General features: G+C 43.5%; 1 protein-coding gene across 6 annotated transcripts in view; it reads right to left on the bottom strand.

Moving 5' to 3' along the window:
• The window catches only part of LOC122535920 (dystrophin), a 116,167-nt gene that overhangs the window by 18,088 nt on the left and 75,708 nt on the right, over positions 1 to 22,371 (bottom strand). For 2 of the 6 annotated variants that reach the window (XM_043667843.1, XM_043667844.1), the window contains exon 2: positions 18,069 to 18,665. The exons of the other annotated variants lie outside the window; for them this stretch is intronic. In XM_043667843.1, the coding sequence (XP_043523778.1) occupies positions 18,069 to 18,263 (195 nt within the window). In that variant the 5' untranslated portion in view covers positions 18,264 to 18,665. The remainder of the gene's footprint in view (positions 1 to 18,068; positions 18,666 to 22,371) is intronic. 6 annotated transcript variants of the gene reach the window in all.

The following is a 22,371-nucleotide window of genomic DNA, read 5'->3' as shown; positions in this document are numbered from 1 at the left end:
AAAAGTTACCGCTTTATATTCGCGCCATTCATCTTTCTCTCCCTCGCCCCTCCCCTTTTGAATATCGAAGTCGTTTATTTTCATAAACTTTATTCCTATTCCCGTTAGTGCAATAAAACGGAATACCTATGCATTCATCTTGCCCCGTTCATTTTTATTTATCGCCCGGCGGGTAATCGAAAATCGTGATATTTCGTTGAACTCGAAACGAAAACGCCTGGCCGCGAAATCGATGCAAGATATTGGTGGGCTGTATCTTTAATTGGATTTACCGTTCGACGCGCTGCAACCGCGGAATAAGTCTCTCCCCGCGGAATAAGTAAATCGATTAGTGAATACGAAATTAACGCAGCGAGTAACAAAGGTGAGTCTCTTCGAGACGAAGATTTTTTTTGGAATTTATTATGGGCGTCTGTGCGACGGTAGGATCACGAGTATATTCACATCGATATCTGTAATCACCTGCATTACATTATGTAAGAAGAATCTAAAGTTTAGGATTGCTATGCAATTATAAAGTTCAAGATCGTTAAAACACAAAAATTATTCAATGCAGATTTTACATGCTCATATGGTAACGCTATCGTTTTACTATACCTGCAAATGATTACACGAAATCTCTACTTTGTAAAATACAAAAGTAAATTTCAACTATATGCAACACGAATACTCTCAAGAATACTCATCTGATTAAAAATAATTTAACTGTGAGACGATCGATGGAGAAAGTCCGAGTAAAAAAAGAAAGGAAAAAACAAGGATGAGCGAGAACGCGACACCCCGATAATGTACACGATTCCACGGTGTAATCATAAGTCTAGGAAGATATCTGCCGCAATATCGGCGTTATGAGGATCGTTTTCCCCTTTAATGTCCAACCTTGACGCCAGTCTGACGACGCCGAGCTGACGATCTTAATATCGCCCCTTGGACGCAATAAATGCGTATTAACATTTATTACCCCCAGCCGATATATTCTCTGCCTCGTCGAAAATTGTCCGCGTACCTTAACCACAACCATAATTCTCTGCCATTACACGTTTCATTAATGAAACTCGTTGTTACCGAGTGAGTCCAAGATGCGCGTGCTACGCATTTGTGCGGAATTCGTATCCATCGTGATACGCAGTACGATGGATACGAAATGATAACGTTAAAAGAGTAAGAAACGAGGCAGTTTTCAGGTTACGAATTTACGCGAAACGTTACACCAAGGCTTTCACTGTCATTACCTCGAAGCTCGGTACTCCGATCTGATGGTGAAAATTAAGATCCGTATGAATCATGATTGAATGTTGAAGCAGTTTTCAGTGTTTTGCGGTATAAAGCACCTAGCAAGTATAGAGATCACGTTTTCGCACGCTTCCTTAATATCGTGCGACGAAATATAATTTTCAGCTATATGTCGAGTCGAGGGTTTATATCTTTTCAGTGGAAATTATTCGTATACGCGTTAATAATGTACATATATCTTGAAATTGGGTAATTTTGTGGTTAGGAACCCTTCAATGATAGTGAAATGTTCTTCTCTGTGTAATAGTAGAATTAAAAAAAATTTATGATAGTACACAATGTTGCATAGTGGTCTCAACAAAATAGTGAAACTCCTGCACTCGTTCTTTAATTCAATGATAAGTAGTTGTATTCCAATGTGGTTCATTCTGATACGCCGGACTAGTTCTAGTTCTTAATATTTCGAAATCCTCATGTGACACCAAACCTTCCCCTTTTTTTAAAAACTTCACTTGTAATTCTTTCATATTCGTGCGCGATCAAAGAAAATTTGTTACCACCTGTATCTTAACACAATAACATAATTCTGATCGTTTTCACAATTCTTTGAACGAACTAGCAAAGTTGAAATTCCATTTTTCAGCCTTCGATGTCCACAAGAAATGCAAAAGAAATTCATATATATAGTGAATCTTACGCGAGTTTAATTAAAACGATTAAAGACTGTATTTAATCACGGTAAACGACAGTCGTGAATTTTTTCCAATTACTAAAATAAAATTCTACTTTTCACCCTTTGATAACTCTATGCCCGTGTCTTTCCCAAAAAGGAAAATGGACTTTCCACCGCGGAGAACACGAGAGTTTGCAGAAGGGTGGCAACGTCCACCGAGCAGGGTTTCCTCGGTGCTGTACCAGCTCTGTATCATGTTCCCTTATCTCGATCCGGTCATCTATCCCTTATCTCGAATCAGTCATCTGGACTTAGTCGCGGCGACTGCCACGAGCGACACAGAGAACACGGGAATCGGATTAACAGTCGGCGAGACGGTAAGAGCAATTTCCGTGATTGTATCTCTACAATGCGGGAGAGGGTACGGGGGATACTGATACGCCCCCGCGTAGTGGCTTGTTTCGCAACGACGCCATGTGCCGCGGTGTTAATTACGCCCGATTGTCTGCTAAACTGACTCGTCCGCGTACGATTAAGTGCGCCAAACTTAACGTTTCGCCGCTCTCGGTTAATTAATTTATCGCCCGCGCGTTCGTTGTCCGCTCGCGCGATTGATCGTAGGTTTTCAAAAAAATCATTGGCACGACGGCCGTCGAATTGCAATAGATGATTAACTAGTAAGAAAAATTATCCACAAAATTTTCGTGGACAATTGAAGAAATTAACGAGAAAATTTATTTATTAATTTCTCGCGCGCGTAGCAAACAATATTCCTGTATTGTATCTCTATTTTATCTAGGTATTAGACATTTTGTATTTAAAAATCGTATTGGCGCCTCGAATGGATATTGCACGATTCAGAGGAACGACGAATAACGCATCTGGCTGCGTTATACGTCCCTTAATATAGGGTAACTCAAGATCGGAGCTTTGACAACCCCTTCTCATTGTTCAGCCATCTGCCTCTAAATCTCTGTTACAGCATGTACAGCCTCCCTAATCTGAATCCAACTACCATTCAACGTTCCATCGCGCGCGTCTAAAATTTCTATTTTTCCACGTACAAAATTTCTCCGAAATTTCTCATCTTCCATCGCACACGTACCGTGTAATTATCTCAGCTACGAATTTCACGAGACACTGCTATCGCGTTCGAGTGAACGCAGATCCATTCATCGAACGCTCTCGAAACTCGGCAAGCAGCCGAGAACCACCCTTACAATCGACCCCCGTCGTCCTCGTCCCTTTTGCCAGCCTAAAGCCTTGTACATACGCGACAAACGCGAGAGCGAAGTGCAATCGGATGTCTAGCAGCTGGGTAACGTTTCGCCGAAATTACCCAACTGTGAGCACTGCCACGCGTCATAATACCCGCAGGGTGACGCGTTCCGATCTGAGACGTGTGCTAGGCTCGTGGATCCACCCTACGGGAATCGGATTAGCCGAGTCGGAGAAACGGTAAGTGCAATTTCCGTGATAGTATCTACGAGAGGCAGCTCGTCGATACGGCCGGGTCGTCCCGCAAACACGGCTGCCCCTCCGTGTTAATTACGAGCAATTGTCCACGAGATCTTACGCTAGGCAAGTTGCAAGAGGCTTATAACGAGCCAGTGGCCGTAGACCAGAGACGATTCTCTGGTGTTTGCTCATGTTACGCTGAGATTGAGAATGTATCTTCTTGCTACTCATCTTTCAAATTAAACATTTCAGGCGATCAGATGGATGTTTAGGCACTTCCGTGGAAAATTTCTCGTGTGAAAATTCTTTTTAACATCTTGCGCTAGAATGACGTGCCACGTACGTCGAGAGCTTGGAGAATTTTGTCCCAAAATTGCAATATTTTCTCAGTTATAAGTACAACACGGGCAAAACAAATAATAAATTTATTCGATAATTTCTCAATAATTTCTATCCAATGATATCATGTCGACGAGTTCAAAAAGAAAACGATTAATTATTGTATACGGTTCGGTCACTCGTTATGGTCCGCAATTAGTTGCCAGCGCGATGGTGTATAATTCGATAGTTTTGGGTGATAGATGGAATATAAATCTGTCTCAAAAATAAAAATATTATAGATTATATCGAAATATTGTAATAGTGGAGAACATACGTGCTCGATGGAACAATTATTTTGGCAATTATTTTGAAAGTTAGACGAGACGAGAAATGTGTATCAACTAACAACTTCTTCTTGGAAGATTCGTTCAATTTGTCTAGAATAACAAATAACACGCGTGGGAATTGGTAGCAGGTGACAAGGCATACAACGCGTAAATTTCAAGAGCAGTAAGTTGCTCGTACATACATAACAAATCCATAAAGGGAGAGCCAGCGGGAGGAATTTATGAACATAAACGCGGGTGAAAAGATTTAGGAGAAAGGGTTGTGAATCGCTTTGCCGGAAGAAGGGCAAGCAGCGTGACAAATTCAGCGAAAAAAGAATTACAGATTTGTCCTCTAATAAATAATTCCACCTCGAACTCTCCAGGGCTATCTATGAATTTCCAAACGGTTTGCCTACACGTATACACGTGCCTGCATGTTTCCACGTACGTGTACACGCGAGTCGCTTTCTTACTTCCGCGGCGTACCTTTTGAAGGAAACGGAAACTGGAAACGCGGACGTGAAAAGGGTCAAGATGGATGTGAAACAGGCCGAAAGACGAAAGCGGACGAAGACCCGGCCGTGTACGAGAGACATACTCGGCATGGGTAGGAATATAAAGAAATCTTACGAGTCTGACGCGAGAGGGAGAAAGAGAAGAGAGAGAATGGAGAGAAAAGATGGAACGTCTTTTACGGCGTAGATGAGACTTAATTACTTGGGTGGTGTGTGAGCGCGTGCGTGCACGCTCGGTAAGTAAATGTAACGCGATCATTACCAAACGTAATTAAAATCTCCTGTGTCGTCCACAGCAAATTAATTTCACGGCTAACGGGTTGCCTGTCGGTCGCGGCCTCCGCTCGCCCGGAAAGTTCCGCAGCTTGCGCGACTGATCGCGGCTGATCGTTAATTTATTTTTGCAGAATTGTGAAATAACGCGGAAAATCGCGGTAACGAGCTCGAACTGTCACCGTCGAGAGTGTAAGACGAACGAGAAGAAGGGCGCGAGGGTGACCTCGATTGATCAACGAGAGATATTAAAGCTCTCTTCCGAAGAATAGGAAGTGAAGTTTACTCTTCCGGCTATTTCCTTCCGACAAATTCGGCGTAAAACGGTCCGACGATCGAAGAACCTTGGTTTCCTCCTTCCTCGTGTTTCTCCGATTGAATTCGTTTGATTGTAGACGTGATACTGGCTAGAATTACCCTGTCCACTGTTATTTACAGCACGATCAATTTAGTACCGCTTTAAATAAAGCACAGAGCGAAATACTTTGGAGTTGCAGCGCAAATCCGAATTGTGCGAGGAATTAAATATAATCTATTAAAGCTTTCAAGCACGCGCGTACCGCGTATAATTTATACTTTCCGCAAACATTTTAAACCGCGTTACATTATTCAAGCTCGCGTGACGAAAAATAAATGAGAAAGATAACGTCGCAAATAAAAACTAATCGCGGCATACTGAGCGCGCGCGCGTGCAGCCACGATTAAAAATAAAGTCGCAAAATTTCTCGAGCAAATTAGCCATGTACAGGTAGTACCTGAGAAAGAAAGAAAGAAAGAGAGAGAAAAAAAGAAGGGCGGAGAAACGAGGAGGAGAAATTATTTTGCACGAGACATAGCCGCGGTGCATGACAATTGGCGGGCGTTATGTGGCGCGTTTAATTAAAGATTCGGCCCAAATGAGTTTCGCACACCCCTCTCGTAATTTCACTCTCGGCCGTTTGTTCGACTCGCTCTCCCCTCTGTAACTAGCAGAATATCCGAACCAACCGGTCGAAACTGTAGCGAACGTGAAACTCGCTTTTTCCCCATTTTTCCATCGCGACGGAACAGCGCGATTATCGCGGGTTATCGTTGGACGAATTGCCGCGAAGAAAAACAACGAGGGGAGAGAAACGCCGGCCGGCAACCGCGCGATAAAAAATCGCGAAAATGGGAAAACCGTAATTGCTGTTATATTAATTTGCACGGTACACGCCGCTGCTCGAAACTTTTCTTTTTTTTCTTTTTTTTTTTTTTCCTCTGCATTTCCTCTTTTTTTCGCCAAACACAGAGGAAACGAGAATGGAGCGCGCAAAGCTCGCGATCCTGCTATTTACCTCTCGTCGAGGAACTCAGCCCGAGCGAAAATGTGTGTTTCTCACGCGCGCATGTCGTGTGCGCCGCTGCCGGGACTTCATAAAAGTCCGACTTCGCCCCGGTGTACAGGGCGAAAAAAGGGCAGCGGGTCTGGGTTAGATAACGCGTAACTTTGACAAAGCTACGTGCATGTCTAACTGGCCCCGATTCATCAAACTTTCTCCCCGGACTCCGCTTAACTTTTTTGCAGCTTCGTGCTTTTCCTTTGCAGTGGGGAGGGGACCAAAAAAAAAAGAAGAAAAAAAAAAAGAAAAAGAATTCGGCCAACCTTTATCGTACGTTCGACGGTCCCGGGAAAATTCGCCCCAGAGCAGAATTTCCGTTCAGAGATCCTTCGTCGAGTACTGTCTTTAAATAACTGCGAGTTAGAAATTCCAACGAAACTGGCACGCGCGCACGCATGCTGATTTGAAAACACCGAGTTTATCAATATCACGAAGTTAAGCTTAAAACTTAGAGTGTAGCTCGGTTTGTAATAAAAATTACATCCAATTACATCCAACAACATTTCCCAACGCCACGAAAATGTTGACGCGCAGAACCTAGCTCGATTACGAAAATAAAGGCATACAACATGCAGATACGACCGCTTGCACGAATTTGTCGTTCCTCTTTACGCTATGGTAATTCGAAAGTTCGAACTCGATTAAACAACAGGAGTTTCAACTCCGTGCGAGGGAGAAGGGAAAACTCGTGCGAAAGGAGGGACGCGGTTGAGAAAAGCGCTGGGCAAATGCGAAACTGTTGAAGATCAACGTGCAAACGCGGCGAATACCCGTAAAAGGCGAATGCCCGTTTCGCACGTTCGCCAAACCCAGTTTCCGCGATTTCCACCGCTTGTGTCCGCAACTTTTACGTTGCGTTCTACGCTCGAACCCGGTCGCCCATTCTCTTTAACTCTCCGGTTCACGGCGTCCTTCTCGCTCCGGCGTGCAACGGCGCGACGCAGGACGAGATTGCGGCGTACTTAATGGGCCTTTAACCCCCGGTGCTCGCTCCACCGGCCCGTACCACCGGTGCACCGAGACTTCCGGTACAATTTTCCCATTGAAGAGAACAGCCCCGTTGCCCCATTAAAATTCCCCCCTCCCCCCCTTTCCCGTTCTCCCTTGGAGGTCGAGGCGAGTCCACCAGTCCGCTCGTTTCTCCGCTGCTGCCTCTTGTTTTCTCGTTACACCTCGACTTCCTCTCGGATGAGCGCGATGAATGGCGTCGAATGGAACAGGCGAGACCTCCAGATCTCTCTAAATCGGAGCCGAGGGACTCGCACCTTGCTACCTAGGCCTTTTGTCAACCCGTTCGTCGCATGGCGGAATTTAGAGGCTGTCAAGTTTTCAGTCCATTGGAGATTTCGTTTCGGTTAACATCTTGCGCTGGAATGACGTGCCACGCAGAACTTTTTGCCCCAGAATTGCAATATTTTCTCAGTTTTAAGTAAACCCGAGTAAGACAAAACTAATAAATTTATTACTAATCGATAATTGCTATCCAGTGGCATCATACCGACGTGTTCGAAAAGAAAGCGACGAATTATTTGTATATACGGTTTGGTCACTCGTTATAGTCCGCAATCAGTTGCCAGCGCAATTGGTCAAGAGGCGTTCGAAACTTTTAGATTTCAAGTATACGAGAAATCCTTCCGCTTTAAAATTCACAATCGAGTCGAGTGGATTTATTTTAGACATTGATTTGGAATCGTCCCGTAGTTGATATTCACTTTACGCGTTGCTCCATTTAAATGTTGCTCCCCCGTGGGTTATTTACAGCAGCGCAAGTGACGTCGAATCGATTAAATTAGAACAATTGGAACAACGTAGAAAATTTGGTTTCGAATACAATGTCGTTAATTAAAATAAATATACCTCTTTTCCATATAAATGCCGTTCTGTCGTAGATTATTTACAATAGCGCGAGCGACGTTAAATTAGAACAATTGGAACAATTTAGAAAGTTTGCTTTCAAATATTGTATGTTGTATCGTTAATTAAAGTGAATGCATTTCTCTTCTCTCGCGGACTAATAATTGACCTGAGAAACGGAGAAATGTAGCAATATAAGTTTCAATGCGAAAAAATAAAACACGTTGCACCTTTCTTTTGCACAATAGTACATATATTCGGTTGTACACATTAAAAATTAAACGCGTGTTAAGAAATCGTTTGTAATCGTTTCTGCAATTCAGCAAGCAACGCCGCAACGCGCATGTAATTCTGCAGTGTTGCCAATTGAATTTGTTAAACGGTAAACTTCACGAAACACACGCGCGTACAATTGTTTTGAAAATATTTGAAAGAGGAATTGGGAAAGTACGACGAATAAATATTTAGATCGCAACGCAGCAACGCTCGTGCACCATTTCCGCCGTAAAAATGTGCTCGCGAGCATTTTTGCGATATAAATCTGGAACGAGCTGCTTGGCTCTCTCATGTAATACTAGTTGGAAGGACTTTTGAAATCGGAGACTCGTAACGCGATTAGTCTATCCGCGCAGCTTCTGACCACTTAACCACCGGTGTAATCCACCGGTGCTTTAGACGTGTAACGCCTATGATCATAGTAATTAAAACTATTTCAACGATCCATCTCCCAACAGTCTTAAGTTCAAGTTACTTTGTCAACACTTTATTTGCATTTATAGAATCTTATTATCACGTAAGATATCAATCTTTTTCAAAACGTAAGAAATTTCACAACGACAGAAAAATGCGATTCTTCGAGATTGAAATTAAAAAAAAAAAGTATCGAAGGAATGGGAAAGTTATCGTCATATTCTTCCATTTAAAGGCAATGATGCTCGATAACCATAAGCGCCACAGACACACGTTTTCATTTATCATCGCTTCAACGATTCAATTTTATCGCCGCGAGCTCGGACTCGGGCGCGTATCGTTCACGGTCGCGACTTATGAAGAATTCTCCGATTCTTAAAATAACCGTGAACGTCAATGCCTAAAATACACTTTGCCAAGGGATCGCGCGCGCGGGCGTTTTCGTACGTCGATGGAGCCGCCAACCATGAAACCCGTAAACCCGTAAGCACTCGGCTGTTTTCTCGGAACGGCGATGATAGACGCGACCGCGAATTAAACGCAATGCGGCACGGGACGTTCGCGAGGGCGACAAGCGTCGATATACGCGTATTTCACGCTTGCCAAAGCATTCTAACAGGTTTCATAGCGCGAACCGCCCGGCGGACCGCTCGCCTCTGCGAACGGGGTCGTTGCACTCGCGTCCCACCTCGCGACAATGCTTGATATTTCGCAGGGAAAATGCCGCGGCGAGAAAGTATTCGTAATATTTTAACATTTAACCGATGCCACCGGAGATTCCGCGACGGCAATAAAACAGCGTAACACTTCGCTGAGATATTGAAACTCTGTTTTACCTCCGCGTCGTGCTTTCTACCGGGAACGTAATAACAAACGGTCGAGAATCCGCTTGAAAACTCACGTAGAACCCCGGTAACGAGCTTCGCGTTACGAGCGTCGTTGTACCAGCGAATCGAGAGTTTCGAGAGTTTGGATAGAACGCGAGAGATCGAGGATAAGGTGCGCAACGTTTAGTGTATCGAGAATTGGAGCGAAATTACAGGCTTTTCGTTGTAACGAAAATTGTAACGTCAACGAATCGACGTCGTAGGATTTAAAAAGAATTTAGAGAATATACGAATTGTAAGATTATATCGTACACTGTTCCAATCTCCAAGCTAAATTCATCAATATTTGAATAGAAGTTGTCACTTCCTCATCTCTTTCTTTCTTTCTTTCTTTCTCTTTGTTCCCTTTTTTCTCTTTATTCTCTTCCCCCCCCCCCCCTTTCTTCTATTATTCTTTGTGCTTGTGGGTTTTGACTTTGAATGATGACTTTGATAATTGTTGATAACTTTTATTAGCATTCACGACACGCGTCTAGGCTCGACTATCTTTCATAGCTCGCTTCACACATACCTGAAGTCACATTCACACTCTACGATTATATTTACAACACATACTTAAGATCGCAGTCACACTCCACGACTATATTTACAACACTTTTCACTCTCCTCTGTCATCGACGAACGACTCTCGTCAGTAGTTAAATTGTCAACGCAAGTCCCGTGTTGCTGAAACGTTTCGAAAAGTTTTCAATCGCTCGACCGACTTTTCCAAAACAGCTCGATTTTCCCATCGCGAAGCAAGCGACACTACGCCCGTCGTAGCGCGGCAGGGAGAATTTTATTAACACGAACGGCGCTCGGATCCGGCGACAATAGTCGGGAGGCATTTAATCCCGGCAATTGCGCGACTTCGAGGGCTCGTTCTCGCTTCCGTGTGTATCGCGCCGCCAGCGCGAAATTGCTCGACCGAGACCGAACGCGGGCTGCGGAACAAAAAGCGCAGGGAGCGGGAAGGAAGGGACGAGCGAGAGAGCCAGAAGGACCGAATGGTCCACTGCGAACGGAATAAATTATTCATTGTTTACGAGCGAGTAAATGCATCGACAGGAATCGCGACTTCTCTCCCTCTCTCGCGCCTCGGATCATTAAAATTGCGAAGGGTACAATTACGGGGGTTCGGACTCGGTCCCGATCCCAATTCTCTCTCTCTTTCTCTATCTCTCTATCCCTTTTCTCGTCCATTTTCGCTCGAGTCGTCTCGCAGCTGTTACTGCCTATCGTTGAAACCGTGAATAACGTCTGAATTTGTTGCTGGGGGATCGTGACTCCGAGGGCTTTTTCAGGGGTGCTCGACCAAGTTCTCTCTTTTCCCGGGCACGAAGCCCGATGAATTCACGCTCGATTTCACAGGACAGGCTGAACAATCAACGCGAAAATCTGAGAACGCGTTCCTTCCCTCGCTCTTGACGCTAAAACGATTCAACATAAAGTGTTTCCGCAGAGCAGAGCAGAGCCGAGCCGAAGGAAAAAGGACCTGCGACTTCATTTTCGCGCGTGACCCAGCGGAATTAAAGCCAGCATCCAGTATCCAAACGATGGATCGCGCGAAACGCCCGTGGATTGCTACCCTATCGAACCGCTGTTTCGTAATCAAACCAGTTCTTCCACTATTCACAGATACTCATTTCGATCTGAAAGACACTCCACCTCCGGCCGCGACGTACACCGCAGGAGAAACGGCTTTCTTTCACTTCAACCCTCTTTATATCTCACGAGCTTATACCACCGAACGTGGTAATAACACGAAGACACGCGCGTGTGTCCCTGAAACGAGAGGAGAGATCCTCTTAAGGGTGGTCGTTCTCGCTCCGCCGCGAGACAACCACTTTAATTTAAACTTATTCCCGGGCGTGTAACGCGCTTAGCGGGTCCAGTTCCCGTCGATTCGAGAAGGAAGAAAACTCCTCCGTCGTTCGCCGGTGTCAAAGCGACGCGAGCCTCCACTACGGTCGATCGATTTTCGAGCAACGTCCGAGAGTAATAGACGAGGGATATACCGGTGGTATCTCGAACGAACACGAGAAGCAAGGAAATCCATCGTCTAATTACCACGAGACACGGGACCGTGAGCCTGGTGTACCAGGGCTTTGCTCATTATTCTGATTACACGACGAGATCGTCTATCCACCGCGTAACATCGTGTAACATCGTATCAGGGATAAAAAGGGCCAGCCAAAGTGTAGAAGGTGGTGGGACAGGCAGGCGGAGGAAGGAGGAAAGCCGATGACCTTATAAACCTTAAGAGCCTCTGCAAGATCGCTGTAAAAGTGTGCATCGGCCTTATTACCGTGACGTAATTAATTCTGATGTTAAACGGCCGAGAAGAGAGCCCCAGCCAACGCAGGAGGAGCGGCAGTAGGAGGAACCTTCCTCCCTTTTTCTCGCGGAAAAAGGCATCTTAAATCGCCCGTGAGAAAGACATCGCCTCAGACGTCTCTTGGCTCGGTTCCTTAACCCCCTCTCCATTTTCATTCGTTCTTCGTCGTCTCTCGCGATGCCCTTTAATCGAGCAATTTGTGTCCCCGCGACGTTGCACCGATAAGACGTACGTTCGTTCGTTCGTTCGTTCGTTCGTTCGTTCGTTGCACTTCGCTGGCAAAAAGGCGCGCTCTGGCCGCACGCGCGATAATTTACGCCATCCCCGGACCGATACGGATGAATTGTGACCTTTCGAGATCGAACGTCGCTCTCGCCTCCTCTGCTACGGCATGATTTATGCGCCGATCCCTTCTCTCTCTGTCTCTCTACTATTCGCCAGATGGGAATATTCTTTCTTTGACTCTATACAGGGATATCTCGTATTTAACTTTTCTTTTTTTATTTTGAAAAATGAAATTTTCTAATTATTCACTGCCGCGAAATTCTACTTCTTGCAATTCCAATCGAAGATAATTTTTCTGAACGAGATACGTGCTTCCAAAATTATCTATCTACACACGACATACATTCAATTGCATTTCCATGATTTTTCAATTGATTGCACTCCGATCTGAACGTCGGATTAAAAAGTATTAACTCTCATTTTTTAGACTTAATATACCCAGTTGGTCTGGAATTCGAAAGCAGTTGAGAATGTTCTCATAGCAAATTACTCGCCGGAATGAGTCACGATTGCAGATCGAGAGCAATCGTTAATCGCCTCGTCTGTCGCGAGACTTGGCTGTCCAGTCGTTGAAATCTCTGCTGTTTTCAATATTATGCAGCAGACTATATGAACACACGGAATCGGCGCCAGTAACGATTTCACATATTACGTATAGCCTCGTTCGTGAAAGACTAATCGACGTGGTACCGGTCGCCTGTTTCGGACGTTCGCTCGGTAATTATCCACGGGTAATTTATCGCGACTCGTTAGGAAAGTAATTCTCTACGTTTTCGGGCTCTCTCGATACCCGACCATGCGTTGCATCGATTCGATCACATTCACGTTCACGTAAGTAACGCTGTCGATGCAATTGTTGCGATCGTTTCATCATTATCATCGTTGGAGCAAAATTGTAATTAATGAATGTAAATTAAACGAGCTGTCTGAATGTGAATTCCAATTATTCGAATAAAAAATCGTAGACCATGTTAAAACTCTTTATTAGAACTACCAACGACTAAAGCAAATTTCCATCATTTCAGGAGACAGTAAAGAAACTGAAAAATCTTATAACATAACACAGAGTACGCGAGCTTTCTTTTTATCTTTAAAAATATATTCTTTTAATTTACATAAATTGTTTTACAAATTTTTAAAAATTTGATATTGTAAATTGATCATTCTGACCACATTGGCAGTTCTAATTTTCTACAAATTGGATACAATTCTGGATTCATTTTAAATTACGCGAACGTAATTATTATTACTTGTTACCATGTCACTGAAATTTCAAAGAGGTTCCAATACTTGTCGTACAATTTTTAAACGGTCAACAAATTCTAGCGATACGTATCGTGTCCTGAATGTGTTAACACGCCTCGCGTGAAATATTAACGCAGTATCGCGGAAAGCAGGCAAGTTTTGTTGTGAACACGATGCACCGCGGGGACGAGATGTTTATTCTACGTCGGTGAAATATCGACGTAATTTCGCGCAAGACGATAATGCCCTGCGTACATTATCGAGATACCGCGGCGGGCGGAGTGATGCTCGAAGAACGTTTATGTAATTTCTTGCGAGCCAGGATAAATTATGTGGCCCGGTTCTCTGGCTATGAGCAGCGTTTTGTCTTTTCAGCCAACGTTCCAGACGATTGCAGCGCTAACGAACGATACGATGGAATTTATTTAGAATTTATTTAGAATTAATTCCACCTCGGATGAACTCGGAATGACCGTGACGGCGATCGATCGTTCGTTACTTCTTGCAAGACAAACAAAAGAGTAGAAAGAAGACAGAACTCGTCGATCGTTACTCCCCGCAATTTGCACTTGAGAGAACTTTGTAGAATTCAAGAGTTATTCGTCACCTATAAAATCCTCAGGTACAGAAAAATCTTTCGATTCCTCCCTGGACTCACTTTTCCAACGTCGTTTCGTGGTTGTTTCGAACAACTCGCATCGAGGGAACGATGTTGAAAATGTGACAAACCTTCATAGTTAGAAGGAGATATTTTTATATAAAATAAAATTGAAGAAGAGAATGATCCGACAAAGATATAAATTTTTCGAAAATAGATGACGAAACCACGATGCTTTCTAAATGGCAAATGATGGCGGGATCGATACATTAATTTAACTTAATTCCAGCCAACGTTGGTTTGGCAGCGCTATTATCGAAATAATGAGGATTAATATTAGATCGCAATATTCAATATCATCCAACTGTTCAAGATGAATGAATACGTATTTAATTCCGGCTAACAGTGTTAAAAACCAGCTTCGTTTCCCTTCACTTGACTTACGGTGCTTCTCACCTGCGGTTCTCCAATTTCTACCACCTTCTAAAAATCGTAAAAGGTCAGCCAAGGAAGAACGGTCCGTAAAGGGATCAACGGCATGATTAACAGCCCGGTTGCAGTCCAAGGAGCCCAGAGTGCCCGCGGAGAGTCGAGGAGTACGACAAGGGTACTAATTATTACAATTATCCGCGGACAATTACGACGTTAAATTGCATTCCCAGCGGCAACGCTGGCCCAGGGGAATGCCTCGAGGAGAATCTGTTGTCCGTGCATCTGCAGCCGTACCGGGGGAAAGGATGAGAGGCGCAGATTGCTGCTGTTGCTGGCTGCGACCTCTGTGACAGCCAGGAGAATACTGAGAGAGAGAGAGAGAGAGAGAGAAGTCGATTTATGCATACAAAACACGAAACACTAACACCACCACAGTTGGCCTAGTGTCTTGCATTAGTTCACGGATGTTTACCGCGGTTTGTCGGTTGGTGCCGACGAAATCCAGAAACTCGCGTTCTCTGCGATTCCAAGAAAACTAGTCTTGTGCCATTCAATTTTTCGTAGAGCTGTATTTGATTAGAATGATCGGATTATACGTAGGGGTTGACGGCGATTGAGAAGGGATAACAGAGGGGAAAAACAATCGTAGGGCCGTAGTGTCATGGTGTCGTTGGGACGGGACTTGGTTGAATCAACTGGATGTCGCTGTCCCTAGTGATTTTTGGAATTGACCTCGGGAACGAGCCTCAGGTGTTACGTACGGTAGGATTTATCTAAATTCAGCTGGGGACGAAACGGTCTATATAACAGGAGTTATTCATTGCTTTTCCCCGCTGTTCGTGATTTTTATTTATTTATTTTTTTTTTTTTTTTGTTCGTATAACTGAATTTAATTGCTTGGATAAATGAATTTAATAGAGAGAAGTTAATAATTAAATGTGCAATAACAGGAAAGAAAGGGAATTTAAAGTAATAAAATCACGACGAAACTTCGTTCTGAATGAACTAGGAAAGATTCAATGGGAAGGAGTCTATTCTAAAATGAATCGATTGAAATATGCTCCTCTCAATTATTGATGAAACAATGTTCTAATTCAAAGGCCATCGAATAGGAAGAGCGAAGCAGAAAATAAAGAAGATCTCGAATTTGGATACTCGAGCTTTTCCGTTGGCAAAAAGCAAATTGAGAACAGTTAGAAAAGAGTTGAGAGTAATCGAGGGTAACATAAATCGTTTGATTGATTGGTATTGTTTGATCGATTGCCGGTGGTTGGAATTTTATTTCTGCTTCGCGGATGTTCCTCATGTTACGTTGTTCAGGTTGCACAAAACAATCGGCGTTCTCAATTTTTCGTGGAATTTTGTTTTCCCCTCTCTTTTTTTTTTTCTTTCTTTTTTCGACTGATCACACAAAACCGTTCGAGTAACTGGCAATTATATCGGCTGCCAACCCTTTAAACCTGTGTCGATTCTTCGATATTTACCTTCGACTGATCGCTGAAAGATTAACACGCGAGAAATCATACGCTTAACTCGCAATCGAATGATGGAGACCCCCGAGGAGTTCGATGGGCGCGCCGTGACACAGAAATCGTCGACACACAACCTGCCTGGCCATTCGACGAAAGTCGACGAATGATAATGCATCGAACGAGGGAATAGGTCGGCTGCGACGCCTTGCACATTCCACTCGTGCCTACGCGTCCCACCATCGAGCACTATACCTCGTTTCAAGCTTCTCTCGTTTCTCGTTGTTAATTGAAATCGTCCGGGACAAAAATCTACGAGTAATTTTACGACGACAACATTTTCAATTCGGAATTCACGTCCGTCGGAATGGAATTCCATGGAATGGAACGAGCTGGATGAGCTACGGAATTGCAATTGCATTCGAACATGGGCGAACATATCACATTATTGTACAACTAAAATTTCATTAATATCGTAATTACATCGATTCTATGCAAGCGCACGCGAAAGTTACAAAACACGCGATAATTAATGTTGAAAACGCTGCCCGTGGAACAAAGAGTCTTATTGATCCTAGTGGACAATCGATTGTCAAACGAATAATTTCGTCGTTTCTGTGAAGTGTACGCGTGTACACTTTTCAAACATCGTGACGATCGTATCATTCGAAATCCGTTTAACTGACAACGTACTCGGAAAGAAATATTTGTACAAGATCGATTCGGTCGGGCCAGGCAGAAAAGTGAAAATTCGAAAGAGGGAAGATTTCAAAGTTCAAAAGGTTCCTCGGTGATTGTGAAACGCGGAACATATCGTAATCAAATAACTATCTGTCACCTGGAACACGGGGGATCCGTTTATCTCGAAACACAGCGGAACGACAATAAATAATTCAACCAGTCAAATTAGAATCACGCTTTACAGCTGGTACTACAGGATGCGGCGAGCTCTAGCTCTCGGACAATTTAGTGGGCGTTCGTGTGCTTGTATTTAAAGCGATAATCCTTACAGCAGTCGCGTTGCTGCTAACATTATTTATTACGTTCTTTTATCAGGCAACTGGCTCGCCTTGAAATCTAGCCGTTCATCCGACAGCCTCGTTCGTGAACCGAGCGAGCGCAACGAGGAAGGTGCAAACAGCCAGCAACGAATCGCTAATCGGAGATAAAGATCCGCGAAACTGTCGACTACCTATATTCAGCTCGAACGATCGATTCGTACCTTCTCGCGATTTCAGCCAAGATGTCGCATCGATTAACATTTTTTAACTTTTGCCTGCCAAAGCTTACCTTCGAGCAACGTTCCATCGTTGAAATAAAAATCAAATTCGCAAGTATAACAGTACGTATGTATACAGTACGTGTGTACTGTATTTCAAGCAGTGAAAAATTTTCTTAATGTACAGCTTAGATTAAAACAAACGTGTAAGTTCGCTGTAAAGTGGCTCTAATAAGGAGCGTTTCTATTTTTTCACCTACATACTTTTTCATTCCCCCATCGAAAGAGTTACAAGCTATTTTACTAGAGAGAGTTAATTGAACGTTATTCCTCCACGAGTGTTGGTTAATTGATGCCAATTAGCCCCTCTATATTTAGACCTATTTAAACAGGATCGACTTTTCAGCGATATGAACTTTTATTATCAAGATCATCGAATTAATTCCCGAGGTACCGCGAAATAAAATCTTCGCTCCGTGCTTGATCGAAGAAACAGGTCTCAATCGACCCTTCTTGAAATAAAACTCGCGAAGAGATTGCCACCGAATAATAAACGATAGTCAATCGGTAATAATCGATATTCGAGAGCGTCGAAGAATCCGGGGATTTGCATGGTGAAACGCGGGACTTAGTTAGAGCCTCGTGCCGAAGCTACGGGGGATTCTCTGTTTGAAAGCGGAATTACCAAAACTAACTGGCTTTGAACAGTGTGCAACTTCTATCGGAAAGCTCGGGATGGGTCCAGGCATCCAAGACGTAGCTCGCGGAGAAAGGCTTTCTCTCTTTTAATTTCGCGGCACGATGACGCGGGTTCGCCAGATTAGCAATCTGAATGGAATGATACGAAGGCGTGTCAACGTATACGTAGCGTGTATAGACATGCGTGTATGCGTATGTGCGCGTATATACCTCCTCCTGCTCGAACGACGAGATCACCTCGTAGTAGAACTGCTCGGCCATCGATAGATTGATCTTCAGCGAAGTGCGATCGCTGTCGTCCGGTTGCTCCTCCTCTTCTTTCTCACCATTCTCGATATCGTAGTCCTTTATCACCACGCTCCTTCGAGACAAGATCTCGATCGCGTTATTCTTCACTAGCTCCATTATTTTTATTTTATTTTTTTTTTTATTTCTTTTTATCGTTGATCGCTTCAAAAAAACATTCACGCGACTTTATAGTTATATTACGTCATAGAGTTGTATTGCACACGGAATTGGATTTTCGTCACGTGAGGAAAGAATTTTGACACGATTATACGTTATTTATCACAGCTGACTCACTTTCGATTAAACTTCACTAATCTAGTTTTATCACATTAATTACGTGGGACAACAGTAACGAGTAACAGTGTTCGTTTCCCGAGAGTTATCCTCTTCTTCTGAACATTTTCGATACAGCGCGGTGTCATCGTTTCGTTTTTGGAACGTCAATTTCCAGTGTTTCTGACGGAACGTGGTACGATCGAGTTCGCGAGACACGTTCCTTCATCCTGCGAGTTATTCACACTGCGGAACGAGTTTCGTCCGCTGTTATCGAACGCTCGAAGGGGACAGAGCCGAAGGGAACGAGCACGGCGAGGAAAGCGCGCGAGCGGCGAGCCGCGCGTGAAGTCTGCACGCTCGCGAGTGAACTGAGCCGAAGCAACGAAAGAGCACGTATAATGCAGCTTGTGTCGGTTTCCTAGTGTCAACCAACACCGACGCTAGATAAGCCCTACCAGCCGCAGCGACGACGACGACGACGTCGACGACGTTCTCTTGGCGAAAAAGAGATCGGCTTAGACACAGTCGAGACTCCTCGAAAAGCGTGACTTACGCTAAGCCTGGCCGATTATCAGTCCGATTTCTTTTCTCCTACGTTTCCACTACGTGCACAACGCCGTACGTACGTTTATCAATCTCGTTCATTCTCCGTTCGACACGTTCCACGTTTGGAACCAAAATGAGAATACAAATTGAATTGCCGATCACTTATGATGAAATCTCTTAAGATCGTTAGTGTACGTAGATGCTCTTATTTTTATTGAAACGAGCCTCGAATTTTACGTTCAACAAATAACAGTGTAAATTCTAAAATCTTTGAAAATTCGAAATAGTACATATTTGGTATTTGCTGTATCCGATATCGATCCCAATAGTTTTAAAACTTTGAACGATATACCGGTACTTTGCCACCACTTTTCGTTTCTCAGAATTTTTAAAAACATTTGCCTCCCATTTTCTTGATAATCCACGCAAAGTAGAACGTAAATTTAAATTCCCCAACAGTAGGAAATTCAACTGTAGAACTCTCATAAACAGATTGATCTATAAATACTGACAGATACTCGCAATGATGGGAACTCAGACGAGCAAGTGAAAAAATTCACGTCGTCCTAAATTTTCGAAATCTCGTGAATTCCATTCGACAAACAGTGTCGTTTCGTAAAGATATAGCGGGTGTTAAAATAAACGCGGCGAGGATTCTGGATTCCGGATTGTCTGGGGTATTCGACGTATGTGTGACCACATTATCGTTTAGCGAACGATAACAGGAAGCGAACGTGAAACGATCCAGACGCAAAACGGGAACTAGGAACGCGTGCAGAAACGAATCGTGCGAGTGAAAAGAAAGAGATGCACACGAGGAACGAAGGATGTAAGTGACGAGCGAATAAATCCATGGCAGGATGTGGCTTCCCTCCTCTTCCCATCTTTGTCACCCTCCTTCTCTTCCTTTTTTTATTATCTTCCCCTTCTCTTTCTTCTGTTTATCACACTTCATCGATCACACTCTCGTAGGAACTGGTTTTTAACGACGAAAAGTGAAAACATACGTTGCCATTCAAGAACCAAGAATTTCACATTACATTTCATACATCCTATTTCGTTTCAATTGATCCGTAATTTATAATCTGGCTATCTTTTTCAGTCTTTATAAGCTAAATAATTCGGTAGCGATATCTATGCTTAAATTTATTTTTATCACGTCACTTTTAACATGAACAACACGTGAAATATGTATATTTAGGTATTTACTTTCCGATAGAATTCTTTCACACAGTCGATGAATAACAGCCTTCTATAGCTGTGATTACTTTTCGGAAATTAACCATTACAAATGTCCACTTTTCGCAGCTTCCGTAGTTTCTTTTTTTTTATAAAATCATCACAAGTGCCACCGAAGCTACTAAAATACAGAGACTCAAATTAGTCTCAAAATACTGAGTTAAAAAAATCGAAAAGAAAGATTCAGTCACCCGAATAAATAGATATTATTGATGAAAGAGTTGAATGAAACTTTGTCAAGAGAACGAAATGAATTCTCGAAATGAAGGGACACATTTCCCGAGGCGAAATTCCCAATAGTACGGGTGTCGAGTTCGAGCGCGTAGGATCGTGGCAAAGGGTTATGCGCGTAAATTCACGATTCGCTCGGTGAAACGTGTTCTCGCGATAGCGTGGCGAGAGCATCCCGGTGAAAGGGCTTAGAAGACCCTTACTTAGGAAGCCTGTTCACGACACCGTGCGTCGACGAGAATCTACGCTCTGTCTGCCCGGTTCTTTCGGCCGTTTTTCTACCCTCTTCCCGCCGATCTCCTTCCTCGGCGTTGTGCAGCCAGACGTTTAAAAATTGTGCTCGCGACGTTAATTGGCGGCCGATAAGGCGAACTCGTGGATCGCGAGACGACCGTGGGAAGTATCGTTAAAGATAGACACCGCCGTGTCGAGTCGCGGCCGACGAAAAATCCACCCGATAGAAAGTGGTCCGTGACGTTAATGAAACGACCGATCCCTCAGTCTCTCGTTAACACTTTCGCTGCGGTTTTACGGTCTTTTCGTCTAGCTCTGCGAGGCCGTTACAGAATTCGATAAGATAAGAGGGAAACACAAGTTGACACTTCACGTTTTATTGGCGCTGCGTAATCAGAATTCCTTCGGTTTCATTACGATCGTCATTCCGTTCGCTCAACCCTTCGAGGCTATCATCAGGAGACGTTACGTTAACTCTATCACAGATGGTGATTTCTACAACACGTGCATTGCGGAGTAGATTTTACAGAAACAATTAAAACAGTTATTTTTTGCAATGACATTGGTTAAGATATTTTCTCCGATAGTTAAATGCTAGAGAAAATTGAAGTTTCATCGTGTGCCTCGTGTTGCCTTCCCTTGTTTAATACAAAATATAACTTTGCTTGAAACATAAGAAAGAAATAAAAATAAGGAATTTAAGTTGTTTCGACATTTTTTTTTGTTTGAATGAAAGAAACAATACGTAAACGATACTGTATCAAACGATGATATTAAAACAACATCCGAGCAAACAGAATTGCTTCTTCCGAGCAAAAGAATATTTCACGCACTGATCTCCATGTTCATAGCATGAGAGAACTTGGCGGTGATACAGCGACGCGCGACAATCGTGGCGTTAGCCCGCTCTGGAAGAAACATTGAAATTGAAACGCGGAAAATTGCGTTCTTTATTTACGGCTTGGAGGAGGCCCGGGAAAAATGGAGAAAGGGGAGAAAGAGAAAAACGAGAAGGAAGAATGAGAATCGACGTGGCCGCGGCGAGCCCATCGTCGGCATCGTAAAACACAGTATCACCGAGTGGGCGCGTTTTCTCGCAGGAAATCCAGCGGGCAATAGGAACGAGAAGAGAGAGAGAGAGAAAAAATAAAATAAAATAAAATACGAAGGATACCTACTGTGAAGAAGGGGGCGGAGAGGAGGAGGCGATAAAACAGCTGCGGTGTCGGCCGTTTCCCCGCACCTTACATCGCGATAAAGCGTTTTCGTCGAGGCGCGAGTCCGCGAGAACGGAGCAGGTGATCTTTGCGCGCGGGAACGCGAAATAAAGCCTCCGGAGGATTTCAATACTTGATAGAAACCGAATCGAATTGATAAGTCTCGCGTGATTCGATGAATTATTCACAATGCAGAGTCTTAATATATTCGGTAGTTTTTTTTTTCTTTTTGGCGAAAAATTGCATTGAAGCGGAAAAAAGAAATCGTGTCTTTTTATTATTTGCAAAATTTTGCGTTACGAAAGGAACTTCTTGTTACTATGTGTTATAAAAATTGGTGAGATTTTTGTTTTTAATGGGAAAATTCAGATGCGAGAATTGTTAGAAAATGTTTAGGAAATTTACGGTTCTGGAGCTGTGAAGGATTAAATACAATTAAAAAATAATTCCCAAAGGTTTTGAAATTTTAGGAAGCTAATACA

This window comes from Frieseomelitta varia, unplaced genomic scaffold (assembly GCF_011392965.1).
Source record: "Frieseomelitta varia isolate USP_RPSP 00005682 unplaced genomic scaffold, Fvar_1.2 scaffold_787, whole genome shotgun sequence".
Classification (NCBI taxonomy): Eukaryota; Metazoa; Arthropoda; class Insecta; order Hymenoptera; family Apidae; genus Frieseomelitta; species Frieseomelitta varia.
This window is presented reverse-complemented; position numbering and strand designations above follow the sequence as displayed.